Source organism: Amphiprion ocellaris, chromosome 3 (assembly GCF_022539595.1).
Source record: "Amphiprion ocellaris isolate individual 3 ecotype Okinawa chromosome 3, ASM2253959v1, whole genome shotgun sequence".
Lineage (NCBI taxonomy): Eukaryota > Metazoa > Chordata > Actinopteri > Pomacentridae > Amphiprion > Amphiprion ocellaris.
Genome location: NC_072768.1, coordinates 14,496,329 through 14,512,298, shown reverse-complemented (window position 1 = coordinate 14,512,298; position 15,970 = coordinate 14,496,329). Strand labels below are relative to the sequence as shown.

General features: G+C 40.6%; 1 protein-coding gene across 9 annotated transcripts in view; it reads right to left on the bottom strand.

Moving 5' to 3' along the window:
• The window catches only part of tjp1b (tight junction protein 1b), a 70,445-nt gene that overhangs the window by 38,639 nt on the left and 15,836 nt on the right, over nucleotides 1-15,970 (bottom strand). For all 9 annotated transcript variants that reach the window (XM_023284106.3, XM_055007482.1, XM_055007484.1 and 6 more), the window contains one exon: nucleotides 10,596-10,737. In XM_023284106.3, coding sequence (XP_023139874.3) covers nucleotides 10,596-10,737 — 142 coding nt within the window. The remainder of the gene's footprint in view (nucleotides 1-10,595; nucleotides 10,738-15,970) is intronic.

The following is a 15,970-nucleotide window of genomic DNA, read 5'->3' as shown; positions in this document are numbered from 1 at the left end:
CTTCTTATCCTGTTATCCAGCGGTTGGTTTTACAAATTGGAGTACATCAGTGTAATCCCATAATGGAGTTAGCTGGCGACTGTACAGATGCTTGTATTTCTGTGATTTCTGTGTTGTCCTCTGTCAGCTTCACTGACCTCCAGCATGAGAAAGCAGCACACTGACTTGACAGCCAGCCCATTAATTCAGAACAGAAAGGTTTCATAATGCCACATGATTACGGAGTGCAGCACAGTCAGAGCTGAAGAGAGAGACATGGGTTCATGATCTAGCAAGCATGAGACATCTTGTAAAGTCAGCAGTTAAAAAAATACCTATCAAATAGTGCTTTATAGAAGAATGGTGTGACCTCAGTGAAGCAGAATGTACAGCAGTAAAATCCAGCTGAAACATGCAGGAGATAAAATTTGGCTGCAGCCTCCTGGTTTACTGTTCAGCTCATTAGCAGCTGATTTTACAGTTTGCGATTTTACCAACCGTCCCACATCATGAGATATATTTAATCTTTCAGCTAGTGTATATCACCTAGAGTGTTCATTTAAATACAGATATCACTTATGATGATAATGATGCAGCCAGCTCTGCTGTTGGAGCTTTTGTGAACTCAGCTTTGTATAAGGGCTAACTAAAGCAATTAAACAGCAGAATTTCCAGAAGACTCATTTTGTTCTTTGAGGTTTGTTTTACTTGTAGCTCAAATGCAATTAGTAGTTTATATATTTTTAACAACAATTTTATTGCCCATTGGCTGCCAAGGAGATGTTTTTGTCTATCTGCAGAAACTGCTGCAATGAAGCAACGAAATTGGTATAAATAATGAAAATGAAAAGAATCCGTCTACACAAAGGTTTCCGAGTCATTTCAGTCACTTAATTATGTGTCAATATGAGATATCTTGGGGTAAAAAATGTCCTTAGATTCATGTATGTTATTACACTGTGTCAAAAATGCTATCACAGTAATTACAATTTTATGCACGTCTTATTATTATTTCAAAAATAAAATCCCACTTTAAAAGCAAGTCATAATAAAAGATGAGATACCACCTGACATTGTGAACATGGAGGATGTGACTGACAAGGCACAAATCTGGATTTACTGCTTCATAAATTTCCAACCTAAACTCATCACCCGTGTACATGGAGGAAATACATATTTTTAAGATTCCCCAAATGAACCTATAATCTGTCTCATTTTTCCACCAACAGCTGAGAGCTCAGACATATCAGGTGACATGAAATGGCCTCACATCCCCAGGCCTGCGGATCATGTGACAACAGGCCAACAACATCCAAATCCTCTCTGGATCAAACTACGGCATCATGTACAGTAGCAAAGAAGCAATCACCTAAGTATGTTTATCCCAGGAGGGAGCACAAATGCTAATAAAGACGAACAATTCCAATCAGTTAATGTGGATGCATGTTATGACAGAGCAGTGAACCGGTGACTTAAATTATTTTGCCTTTGAACACGTGTCCAGATCATGGATTGTGATGTGAACCATGAAGCTACATTCCTGGAGGAGAATAAAAGCCTTTAAAGCAGCTGATTCCCGATCAATCAAACTGTGATTCTGCAGACAGCTGGAAATGGCTCTGGCAGATTAATTTTCTATGTTAATGAACAAAAAATAGCCTCTTCTAGCATAAGCTCAGGGGATCTAAAACCTGCAATGTCGTTCAAAAACGTGTTATATAAAATACTAGCTAATTAATTTATTCACAGTGTAGCCCCTGACACTTAAGCCTAAATTAATGAGGTGGCTGTAATTTTTTATTTTCCATCAACTGGACCTTTAAATTATTTTGGATTCATAGGAGGTTGTCTATTCATGGTTTGCTCCTCCGAGAGAAACCTAGCTCAAGATGAGAGTAAAGCAATTAGAGGTCTTGGTGATCTGGGATCAGATGCTCCCTTTGGACCAATACGAAGGGGTACTGTAGAGGGCAGTTGATAGGGGTAACAGAGACAGGAAGAAAAAGGGAGAAAAATCACCCAGGGGTAATTTACCGCACTGCGGAAACAAGCCAGACAATACTATAAATCTCCTCTGCTTCTCAATTCAACTGGAAATTAATTTTTATAGCAACCACAGGTTGACTCATTGATAAATCCCATGAGGAAAAAATACCAAGGCACAGTTATATTTTACACAGTAAATAGTACAAGGATGCCCCTTGTGCAATACATCACCTGAGCACAGGGTTAAACTGCATGTTTTTCTGCTTAGTTTTGCCAACCACATGAGCTTTAACAGACATTAAATCAACCACTCTTCCCATTGTTGCGGCTCTGCTGCCCACTGTTTGTGACAGTAATCTGTATCTTACAATTTCTATCAACACACATGAAGGCAAACCACTCATCCAAACCCAACATCTCAAGTGCACATCCAACCCTTCCTGTCTCCATTGCGTCAGCTATGCAAAAATGCTCCTTCCACTGCGTTCCTCCATGTTTAGGCAGTAAAACTCTGCCCTCTGCAGGACTAGAGCTGCACACTATTTATCTGTGTCGAGCCTGTCTGTGTGAAGCCTTGCAAGAGGAAATCTATATGGAGAATTATTTATGGTGGCGTGAATAAAAGTGTGAGGAGAGTGAGTCTGCGTGATTTCAACCCCTGCTGGAGGATGGTGCTCGCATGAGCTGATGTAGGGAGACACAAGGAGGAGTTGGGGTTGTTCCCCCACGGGTCTGCCGTGATGGGATGCTCCTGAGTCTAAACAGCATATGGTGCCTCCCTGGGCGTCCACACACATCCTACATGTCCAGCAACATGGCAGGCTGCATGACACACACACACATCACTGACACGACAGACACACATACACATTTCTAAACACAGAAAATGAACACACACTTTTACCTTTAATTCATTATCCAACATAGCATATATTGGAAATTAGCTGGTTGCATTTATTATGTTTCTGTTGTTTTTTGCATTGATCAAAATAGTACTCGACTGTGATGCATGAAATCTTGCAATATTTGAATCAGTTATGAAAGATTTCACACAATGTGCTTTTATAAATCACAGAGCAAGGTGCTTGTTCAAATGAATGAAGAAAGGGCTGCCACTGAATTACAGCATTGTAAAAATAAAGCTGAATGCTCTGCCATTGAAGAGAAAATTAAAGAGCAACTACTTTGACAATGGATTTCTGATGTCCTTTGAAAACAAAAATAGCCAAACATTTACTGGCACCAGTTTCTTAAATCTGGGTCTTTACTGTTTTTTATTGCTAACCTAATATCTTTGGATTCTGAACTGTGGATCAGTCAATAACTGATATTTTTCTACCCTTTTGTAACACTGTAGAAAATAAGCATGCATTTAACAAAAACATTTATACCTTTATTCCTAAAAAAATAAATGTTTTTTTCAGCTCAGTTCTTCTGTAAATGTCAGACTCCATACTCTGTTATTAGAATCTAGATCTGAGGCGTTAGACAGCAGCAGATAAACCAAAGCATTTGATGTCTTTAAAATCTACGTTTTCTTTCTGCAGATAAATACTAAATATTGCCTCTAGAAAAACAGCATATGCTCATCTCATGATAATCAATCAACAGACAATGCACTCTACAGAGCGTCCACAACTGTGAGCATCAAACCTTGTGATTGATTAAGTTGTCTTAGGACAACCTTCTCAGTGTTTCATTCTTCATGCTTGACTTCCCCACCATGGCCACCATCTTGGTTCCTACAAACATTACATCATCCTGCTGGTTGTCCTTCACTTGACCCCACACTCAAATGGGGGGAACAACATGAGCATCAAGCCCTCCTTGAAGATAGGCCAAAATTATAATGAAAGGTTGTTATGGTGATATTAATAGATTGAGACTCTGTCTTTGGAACGGAAAATATTGTTTGCGATGTTGGTTTAGTGCTACAGTTTCACTAATCCTCAGCTGCAGATGGTGCTTACTATCCAGGTCTCTGTTCCTGTCATAAATCATGTGGGAAAGTCAATAGAGTTGTTGGGATTTATGTCGGTTTGAGTCTCCTCTCTTGAGATGATTTGTTGTAGATGAGGGACGTGAGCCTTGCCATAAAAACAATTCAGAGGCACGAGGCATTTTCTTCAAATCGTGCACTGACAACCAAGGACTCTGCTTTCTTTTTCCTGCATCCTTTAAGGAATAAACAAGAGTATATTTGATCGGATTATGTAACTAAGTTAATATTAACTCTCTTGACCAAAGGACACAATTACAAAACTCACAACTACCATAAAACCTGCAATAATCATTCATAAAATGGTGATAAATGCATAATTATTAGTATTATGTTGGAACATTTCATTGTTTTTGTGAAAGAAAACAAGAAGAAATGTTACAAAGCGCAGTTGCAGACACAACATATTGCTACAAGATGTGTGACATGATGGTGCTAAATGCATGCAGCGCAAAGGGCCCACAGTGACCCACCATATGTCCCATCAGAGGACACATGGGCAGACCTGACTCCCGAGTCACAGCCCCGAGAAATATACTCAACATCTGCCATCCCCTCCACGCAGATCACACACGCAACCTTCACAGGCGCCACGCATGACCAGCTCCACCTCAGTGACACACCTCCAACCACCCCCCTCAGTGCTTATCACCTAAAGGACAAAACATAATAATCCATTCAACTCTGTTCTTACATAACAGCTCCGTCTCACTTGGAGAAAATCAGCTGCTGCAATCACAGCGGCCCCCGTTCATCCCCCCCCTGCTCTTTCCAATAAGGCCTCCTACAGTGCTGGTCGTGATAAATCTCCTTTGCCCACCCCCTGTGCTCTGCTCCTTCTCTTCTTTTTCACACAGCCTTTGTGTTGTGCCCTGCTCAGGTGCAGTCCTCCTCTCCCACCTCCATGCCTCCAGCACACAGGAACAATCTCCCTCCAACAGGCCCTGAATATGCAGATTGGTTAATTCAGCTGCAGTTGCTCTCTCCGTAAATGCATCTGCAGCACTTTCCTAAGACTGAGCAGTGAATAAATGCTTACGCTGGGGCTTTTTTGGTGGTGGTTAGGGGGGAGTGCCTCTGTCCATGGCAGATTGCAGCCAAGGATGGGCTTTTAGGAGTGGAATGGGGCGAGCAGAACTAATAAGAGATTAAGACTTTGACCATTGCAAACCTGAGGCCCAGCTGGTGACTGATCCTGATCTGTTAAGGAGTAATTAATTTAATTGTGCTTTTCATCTTGGCTTAGTTGCATCTGCTCCTGCTGATACAGTTTTAGTTTCTCTGCAGCTCACCTGGTTATAGCCTCTGCACCAAACATTCCTTTAACATTTTCCAAAACAGCTGAGAGTGCAGGAAAAGCACTGCATTAAAAACAGATTTTTCCCAAAATCAAGGCACATGAAACAGCAGTCTGAGGTTAGCATCTACACTGCACCAGGGGTACAAGGTGTGAATGTTTCCTATTGTCATGATGAAACACAACGCACAAAAAGATCAGCGACATATTCAGAAACATTTCAACACCAACCCATATAAAAATACACAGCGAAGAAGACAAATCTTGCTTTTTCAAACCATTAATCCCTCAGGTTGTTTTTTTAGAGCAACAAAGAAACGTCACATAGTGGCTGGATATCAGACTGTTGGTGTAAATGATGAAGGGAGTCAGAATTCATGTGATCCAAGAACAGATGGATTAAAGCTTCTCCCTAAAGCAGAGAAAAATACTGTAAACGCTGCCGCTTTGATGAACACAGAAAAATAACCCCTGCTATACACAAAGGCGCTGGGTGCATAAAAGACTGTAGTTAACCCCCCCTCTCCATCTCTGTTGTGCTTTCTGCAGCCTTAGCACTAAAATCTGATTCAAGCTTTCTGTGAACAAGTGCGCTGCTTGCCAACACAAATGACAGCGGGAGTGGGCCAGGTGCCAAGGTCCTCCCCTGACTATCAAGAGAGAAAAGCAATCAAAAGAAGCAATCGATATAAACAAAGTCTTAACTACTATTGATTATTTAGCTCTACACTGATGGGCAATGATAGTTATGGACCTAAATTCATACACTCAGTTGATTAATATCTTCACTTGTGCACGGAAACAGCCAATCAGGCAGGATTTTTTGGGGTTAGAGAAGCACTGCGGACCGTGTGGTGGCTCAGTGGCACTGTTGTGTCTGTTGTGACATTTCAGTAGGATGCAATGGAAACTGCTCCTCAGCTCAGCATCCTGCAGTCTCATCACTCACTGTAAGGCGGACCGTTACTTCCATCAGCTGCATTTGAGTTTGGGCAAGTCAGCAAGTTTTCCTCCAGTGCACACACAGCCTGTACAAAAGAAATATACCGTGGAAAGTCCGGGAGCCCTTAGCTGAGCTCTCATTCTCTGGTGAGATAGTGGCCTCTTGAGCCATTTGAAGCATCGTCTGAGTGGCAGGCCATAAAGACAAATGACCACAACGTGGAGAGACGCTCGCTGTGACTCACTGAGCAGGACGGGATATGAGAATACGGTGACAGTTTTCCGCTCAGATGTAAGCTTAGGTTGGCTATGTGAGGCTCAAAATCAAGGCCACCACTAATCTGTCAATTACAGCCTAAAAGCCTCCACCGTATCACAGCCAGGTTTACTAGATGAAAACTGAACGTTGATTTTTGTAATTACTTTTCCAAATGTAGGTCTTTTGTGCAGACAGTCAAGACAATTCATTTATTTTGACTGAGAAAATAGCTGTGTGTTGTAATGTTTTCCCTGCTTCAACCCATGCTGGTGGATTTAGGGATTTCAGTGTCAGTCTGTCGGTGAGTCGGTCCACCGTTCACACCAAATATGTCAAATATTGGATGGAGTGACTTGAAATATCATATAGATGTAAAGATGTTTTCCGTAAGATGAATCCTAGAGAATTTTTTTATCTGTCACGAGCAGCAGGTTGACAATTTTGGTGAACAAATCTCTCAGTGACAAGTAGATGGATTTATACAAGGGGGAAATTTAATACATACATACAAAAACATCAATCTGGATCAGAATTATCAACATTTGGAAATCTCGTGTTCCACAAGCCAGGATCAGGTAGTCGACTGGATTTTTGTGGCACCTTATAAAAGCAACATCAGACTGTATCACCCAGACTTTTAAAGAATTCAGATTAACAGGCTCTAAATGGGACTAAATGCCACATTATATGCTGCTAGTTATGTGCTGAACAATAACAAACACTGGGTCACTTGAAGTGTTTTTATTTGAAGAGAGAAAACAGAACAATTTAACAATTCAAACACTCCATTCCATTTTCACTTCCTTTAACCAGTCAGAGCTCTCATCTTACCCACAGCAACAACAGCAGAAAAAAAACAAAAAAAAAAAAACACAAGCAAACAATCATACATTATTTACAAAAAGGGTTCAGATGAGGGGTCTGACTGTTTAAAAGAAATAAAAATGGAAGTGAAAATGGAAGGGCATGCTTGTGTTGTTTTATTGTGCTGTTTTCGCTCTCCTGAAATGAAAACACTTATAATGGCCCCAGGCTGGCTATTATACTTGCTGTTCTTTACATAGCAAACTGCCCACACTGTGATATGTAGTCCCATTTAAAGCACCAGTAATCTGATTTTGCATTCTTGAAAAGCTTGTATCTGGATCAGTTGTTTTGAAACTGGCACAAAAGTAAAATGGACTGCTTGGTCCTTGATAGCCAAACATGTGATATCTAAATCTGGATTATTCTGATTCAGATTCAACTTTTTGAACAAATGGACCCAGAGGATAGATTAGGATAAATCTAATTTTTTTTTTTGGTAATCTGCTGACATTTACACTTGTTTCACCATGCGGATGACATTTGTCGCTTTGGGTGAAATATCCCAACAATTATAGGATTGATTGCTGTGAACTTTGGTTCAGATGCCTCTGTCAACCTCAGAAAGAATTATAATTACTTTGGTGATCCTCTGACTTTTCATGCAGCACCGTTCTCAGGTCAAAATGTAACATGTCTGATACTTTATGATCAAATGCCTGCAGAGCAAATGACATTTCCATCAGCCTGAGCTGTGCTGTGGGTTTACTGCTGAGAAGCACATGTAGGAATATTAAAATGCTAGACTAAGAACTTTGCAAGTGCTAAATATCAACATGTTAACACTGATATTGTGAGCATGTTAGCATTCAGCCTCAGAGCTGCAGGCATCACTGGACTGAGTCTCACTGAAAAACACAAAACCACTAAGCTGTACTTACACTGCTGCTAAAGATAAACTGTCAAAGTACACTTAAAGGTATTTTTGCAACATTTTTATGCTTTTTGAGCACTGAGTTTAATGTGGCTTTAAGCAGCAAAGACATTTAATGCACGTATCCCAGAGGCATTAAAAGCTCCCATGTTCCCAAAAGCATATATTACTATTGCCGACCAATTCTTGTATCAATAATTCAAAAAGCTCAGGGGTTTTGTGGTATCCTTTAATGAGATGGAGCATTTGAGCTGAATTCATAGTCAGGTCATAGCTGAGCTGTCAGCACGCGATAATTCCCCCGAGGCCGAGGCCCTCCAGCAGTCTACCGCTCTGTCTGGAAACAACAAGGTACAGTAGGCTACATATGTGTATTACAACTGTGTCTGCTTTGATTTATGCACATCAGAGCTCTGGATCTCTGCTTTCTGAATTACTGTGCCTCATGTATCAGAAAACACCAACCCAAGAGTATTTCATGAGAATTTAATGTGACTTTAAATATTCAACTATCAGAAATGTGAGAATTTCACCTTGAGCATTTAGGAACAGCTTGAAGTATTTACAGATTGAAGCACCTGCTTTTTGAATGTGTATATGCATGTAAGATATGTGTATGTGTGTGTGTATGAAATTACATGTTTGATGCTCAAAGCTCATGTCTTTTGAGTGGCTACTACACTGAATCTGGAATCTGAACAGAAATAATTTAAACACATCTGGCATCACATTAATTGCAAATTTTTGCCAGTCTGTTGATCTTTTTTCATCGACAAACAGATCAGAAATATTATTATAAGAAGACTGATAACACTCTGTTTACACGGTCGTTGTGATGCTACATCCTGTAGCTGATTAGCTTAGCATAAAGACTGAAAACAGGAGGAGACACTGTGCCTGGCATGGCTTAGTACGCAAATCTAACTAACTGTGACTTCCAGCACTGATAAAACTCATCATTTACGTGTTCTAACTCGCTTGTTTAACTCTGATATGGAAAATCCCCCCATAAAACTACAACATATAATGTCTACACATCAGCTTCAGTATGGATTAAATAAGGGCCAGACAGCTGTTTCCCTCCGTTTGCAGCCTGTAGCGATAATTTCATATTCATGGCACAGATATGAGGGTAGCCTGATTCATCTTATTCTCTTTTAAAGCAAATAAGGACATTTCCCAAATGTCAAACAGTCTCTTCAGATACAGATCACACTGTGTTGTATTGACATGATAATGGAGCAGCAAAGATTCCACAGATGGGGACAAATTAAAGGAAAAAACTCAAACACTGATCCCTACAGTGAGGTGATCCTGCTCTGTTATGCTGTAGGGAGGATTTTGCTGGCATGGTTTGGTTGTGACTTGTCATTTTCGAGGGTAGGTCACTGCAAATCAATACAAAGTTGTTGTGAGTGATCACTTTTATCCTGTTGTGAGTGGTCTCTTCCAGGATGGCAAATGTCCCCATGAGGGGTCACTGACTGATTTGATGAGTATAAAAATGATGTAAATCATATGCTATGACCTTCTCAACCTGGCTTAACACCTGTGAGAGATTTTGGACAAACGTATTAGACAGCTCTCTCCACTACCATCATCAAACACTCGATGCAGGACTATCTTTTGGATGAATAATGTTTCATCCCTTCACAAGAGTTCCAGAGACTTGAAGAATCAATGCCAAGGAGGACTGAAGCTGTTCTAGCAGCACATGGTGCCTCAGTGTCCTACTAAGGCAATTTATTATGGAGGTTATTCCTGTGATTTGTCAACCATCTGTAGATACCAAGCTCTTATAATAGAAATCCTTGATAGAGGTGCAACAAAAGTGCAACAGAAAGATCACTTGTTTGTCATCATCACCTTTCCTCTTGCTTTAATTTCGTCCAGTTTTACTAATAGTACTACCGCTAGTAGTATTCCCAAGCCTTGTATAGGAATGTGACAGCCTTGCAAAACTTCAAGTCTATTTGTAAATGGCAACAAACAATCATTTGAGAAAGACCACTTGTTGATAAAGGGTCTTTATATTTAGTCTTTTGTGTTTTTTCTGGAACAACAGGATTGTGGTGCAGTAATGTTTAGCTTTCTATTACCTTACAGCGATTGTAGCATGCATGTTTGGAGATTTTAAATAAAAAGTTCCTGTATTTGATGTATTATTGGGAAATTTTTGGATGGGACATGACATTTCTGTGTGTTTGTTATAGAGTCTGATGGATGTTTAACCAATCAGACACTTTATCTGTCAGTATTCTGTGCTTTCATCCATAAGTCTATTTCATATGAAGTTTCTGGCTTGTGAAGCCTGTACATTTTGGTCATACATTTCGGTGTCTGTATTTAGTTGATACACTTTATTGGTTCATTGTGTGTCAGTCAGTTTACTTACATTGGAGTCAAGGAGATCAATGCTGTCCAGGCTCTTGCTCCTGTGAATGCGGCCCTTAATGCGGCGGAGTGATGGCTTGCCCTGACCGGTGCTCACGGAAGAGGCTGCTGTGACGGAGCCAGCGGTTGGGCTGGGGTGTATCCTGAGGTCAGCACAGAGGGAGCAGGAGGAGGAGGACAAAGACAAACAACAGCACTGCATCAGGGCAAGCTAGTTCACATCAAGCATGGCTGTGTCACAGCAGGACAAAGTCCCACGAGCAAGACTGAAGAAGACCAAGAAGAGTGCTGTGGTCACGTTTCTGCTTTTCAAAAGGCCACAGTCCCCCGCTGGATAAAATGGCATTTAAAGAAATCTATAATTGGATTTAGTTTCACAGTGGCCCTGCAGGGGAGTCGGTTCGAGCTCAGGAAGTACTGCAGCTTCAGACACAGAAGGCCTGTGCAGCTCTGTAGGCCACAGCAGCCTCACTGTAGCTGGGTCATGGTGAGATGTGGGGAGGAGGCACACTTGGCTGACCTATCACCAATACTCCCAGGAAATGTTGTACCCTTCACAAATGACATACTTAAAACGGCACTGCTGGAACCCTGCTGACCACATTAAACCCTCTGCCTCTCATTCCCTTTGTGTTTGCCGTGTTCGTTTCTTAATTGACGTGTAACGTGATGTGGTTGCCACAAAACTAATCGACCCCGTGGGGGGAGAATAAATGTGAACTGAACTGAGAATTTACTTTATCAGTCCATCTCAGACAGAGTTCCATATCCATCTGCTGTATTTTAAATCTATACTGTATGTAATTTCAGAAGTACTTCCTAATAAGGCGCCTTTTACATAAGGATCACATAAGTTGTAAACCTTTTAGAAAACAACCGTTAATAAAAGCTTTGTTAATGATTCATTGTCCAGTCACTTTTGTAAATCAACTGTAGGCTAATCATAAGACCAACTTTTGGATTTCCAGCTTGTAAAAATATCTCTCTGTCTGAATGTCTGTTTGTCTGTTTGGAAATGGTGCAGCTGTCAGTGCCAGAAATCTATTTACAAACTCTTCTGGATTTCTCACTTTAAGAACCATCAAGTCAACACAGTCATAAATGTCAGTAAATGGTTGATAAATAGATTTTGGTTTAGATATTACCAAAAATTCTCCTTAAGGTGGAGAGTCTACTTGATTTCCTCACTAACCAATTAAAAGCACAAAGCAAGTGTTAACTACTAAACAAAGTTAATTTTAATAATGACTTGTTAGTACATGATTTTTTTTTATCATGATGCAACAAATTAGTTACAACTTCAAAACATCACTGAAAAAAAAGCTATTTGAAAATGACTACTTGGATAAGATTTTTTCCATATTTTCTGACACTTTCTAGACCAAACTGCTGCGTGACTAAGAAAATAATCTGTATATTAATCTACAAAAAAAATAATTAGCTGTGTAGATCCTCCAGTACTTTCAAATTAGTACAGAAAAGCTCATAAATATACAAAGCTCATACAGCATATTGTAGCTCTTATTGCTGCTGCCTCCTCTCCTCTCTTCTCCTCTCTTCTCTCAGCAGCTCTTAATGAGGATTTAGCTAACACAATATTCAATGAGGTAAAATCCTGTCTACACAGTGTGGCTCGGAGACAGTAGATATCTATTAGTGTGCTCAGCAGCAGGCCCGAGGAGCTCCTGATGGTTTGGAGGCACAGCAAGGGAAATTATGAGAGAAAGGAATGAACAGAGATGGGAGGAAAGAGAACATCACCTTCCACTATCTATCTGCATTAATTCAATACTCGCCTGAAGCGGAATAAGGTGCTTACTGGTTGGAAATGCGGGGTAAAAGCGTTCGACAATATGTGCAGTCAATTACAGCCGACCTCGGATTGTTCCTATAAACAATACAATAAACATGACTAATGAGAAAAAGTGCTCGGACTGTATCACGGGCCTGGTGCAGTCCTGCGCATTCAGAGCCTCATTTCTTGGATGTTGATTCTGAAATGGATTTCAGCCAAAACACTTCAGGCCACAAAGGCACAACGTAACATAGTGCCAGCAACTGTGCCGACTCAGATATAATGTGCAGTGAATTATTTCCTCTCCTCTAACAAATATGCAGGTATAACGTGTTTCACTTGAGATTTGAGACAATATATAACGGTGAGATTTAATGTGAGCGTCTCTGTTTCACTTATCATGCTTATGGGAACAGTTTAAACCATACATGGATGAATCGCATTTGGCACACGGCATCCTCGAAATACTGCAGAAGATATGCAAAGTCAAAAGAGCGGTTTATCATTTTAAGACACACGCTCATGATGAGACCTATAGGGGCTGAAACATTAATGCGATCAATGAATTATGAAGCTGAGCAGGAGCCGTGTGTAGGACATCTTTCAGTGCACCTGCATCTGAGACAGGTGTGAACACTGCATGCTCATGAAGTTCACAGGAATAGTCCAACATTTTGGGTGCTATTGTCGTGATTGATTGACTGCCACTCTTAAAGCACAGGGTCTCACCTTTTATGAGGTTGCTGGAGGGCAATGAGGGCATTCACTGACGGCCAGGTGAGGTCAGGTGACCGCTGACCCCTTATCACCTGATAGACTGAGGTATTTTTCACATGAACGTTCTGTCAGTAGCTGGTACAGCCAGAAGACACAATGATACTTAAACTCTCAGCCTGAAATCATTTAACTAGAGCTACATGTGCCACGATAATGCACTCTTTAGCTTTCATGCAAAAGTTAGATGAATGAATCAATACCTCTTCATATCATGGTCATTAAATATTAAGCTGCAGCCAGGAGATGGTTAGCTTAGTTCAGCCTTGCATCAATACTGGAAGCAGATGGGAAAAAAATAATTAGCCTGGATCTGTCCAAAAGTACAAAACAAACAAGCACTCCTACCAGCATCACTTATTACCATGTTATCTTGTCTGTGTGATTTGTACAGAGAACAAAGCGTAAAAACAACAAGCTGTGCTGGAGGTTGATATTCCTTTCAAGAGCTTCCTGGATCATCTGAAACCGGCCAAGAAATACTTCAAGCAGTAGTGTTGTATTGTTTTTGTACAGATTAAACAAACTAGATGTAAGGTGGTTATCAGCTTCACACAGTCTATGTTTTTTTTTCTTCTCTGTGGACTCTACTAATACATGATCTTTACGAATAACAGACTAAAAAAAATGTCACTTTAGTCCTTTTTTATGTTTTTGCACAAACACAGCAAGTGCTTTGTTGTGTAGCAGTTCACAAAACAGTGTCAGTGGTCCTTATATGATGAGTGTATTGGAGTCTTGGACCATTTGCAGCATCTGTGAGCAAAGAAAACCCACTTTAAAAGTTAATGGAATAAGATCAATGCCAAGACCCCCGATGGCCCGATGACCACAGCAGACTATAGTAGTGTAGTTCACAGATAAGGCCAAGCAGATGCCTGCTGCTGCTACAAAGGAAGGACGTGAAACACACACACATTAATCAGCTGCTGGACTTTATGCCATCCCTCTGTTCCCTCTCTCTCAGTCTGCCTGGAGGAGCCATCAGGTACGATTAGTTTGAGCAATAAGGGCTACTGCTTCATCAGCAGGTCAATAGGCAATGTTACGCTTCATTCCTCCCATCTTGGCCAACGCTAATATAACACTTAACAAGAAGAGCAGTCCTGACCATTGTCTACAAGCCACAAAGTCACAATAAAACACATAAAGATGCACACACGGCAAAAGAAACACAATAATGCTCCAAATGTATTAGTTATCGCTGCCCTGTATCCACACTATCTCTGTGCTTTCATTGTGTTTTGGAGAGAAAATGTGCAGGTAAAAATAAGCTGCAGCATTACATAAACACAGTAGACTTGTTGTATTATCCCTGCAGGCTTGCAACAGAGTGTAAAGTTCATCAAGTCAGGTTAATGCTAATCTTTGGCTGTGTGCAAGTAGGGAATGGGTTTTTAAGACTGCAGGCAAGGGGAACATCTGTTTGCAAAGACTAATCCCAATTTAGAGAGCTGCTGCTGCTGCTGCTATTCAGTTTGTATAAAAGGCAGGAGGAGCTGCACCTCCTTTAAACCCAGCACCGAGTGGGCGCATGGCACACACCGTCCCCGGTCGGTGGACGGCATTCAGGCAGAGAGGTGTGTAATCTCACCGCCACACACTGTGAGATGAGCAGAACAGAAAGCTGCTCTGACCGTCTGACCAGAAACGTGACAGAATTAACGCTGCGATTACAGGAAGAGCAAAGCAAAAGAGGGTTCTTGAATGATACAGTGAGCCGTTTCCTCATGCAAATGCAAATTAATTTTTTCTTCCGTTTAAACTTGAGTCACATCCTGTCAGACATTTGTGCACTGAATTAATTTGTGAATGACAGAAATATAACCCACGGTGCCTTTTCCAAATCCCTAACGGGCTGATTTGTGTAGATGACGGCATCATAATCATGTTATTTAGGGGTTCAGCTAATTCTTCTTCTTCTTTGCAACTTAATCTTAATCTGTTGATTGATAATTTTAGCCGTTTATCATAGGAAGCAAAAGCTAATGCTACTTTAGCATAAGTCACCACAGCTCAGGGATGTCTTCAAATTGAATACAGTTGCCAATTATATCATAGAGCAGACCAGCAAATACACACATTTTAGCTTCTACACGTTTCCACACATTCTTCAGAGTATCTAGAATATTGTTGTGCATTTCTGAGCTTGCAGTGTTAATGGGTATAGAACAGTATTGATCGAAAGGGTCACTTTAATCAACCTATCAATATCATTTCTGGATAAAAGGTTAAACCAAAAGAACATCTCTCACCAAATTCCTTGTAGAGAGAAAACAAGTCCTCACACAATAATGTCAGGTGTAAGTGTTTGAATTAAAAATGAAAAATACAGCTACACTACGCATTTTAACATTTATAAGAATGAGCTTCACATCTACTAACAATCAGAGAATGCCACGTGCTCATCAGATGTGATCAGCTGTAACGCAGGAGATGATTCATGAGGTGTTCTAAAACGTCCACTTGACCTGAAACGCTCCTGTTTCTCTGTCCATGTTTAGATATTTAGTTGACAGTGTCGCTGGGCTGCATTTCACTCAGACTCTACATGTTTTACATGGTCTGAAAAGCCAGACTAATCAAATGAGGGCAGCTGCACACTACATCACATTACAGCACATTCATTCGACATATATAGAGGAAATGATCTGTGCACACTTGTGTGTTTGTCACATTTTGCTTGTAAAATATGCAGCATGAAGGACGAGAAAGAAGTGGAATAACTACAACCCACATTCACATAAATGGTAAATGGCAGCTCAGGCCATGAGGAGGGCAATTTAATAGTATTACTGTCACAGTTA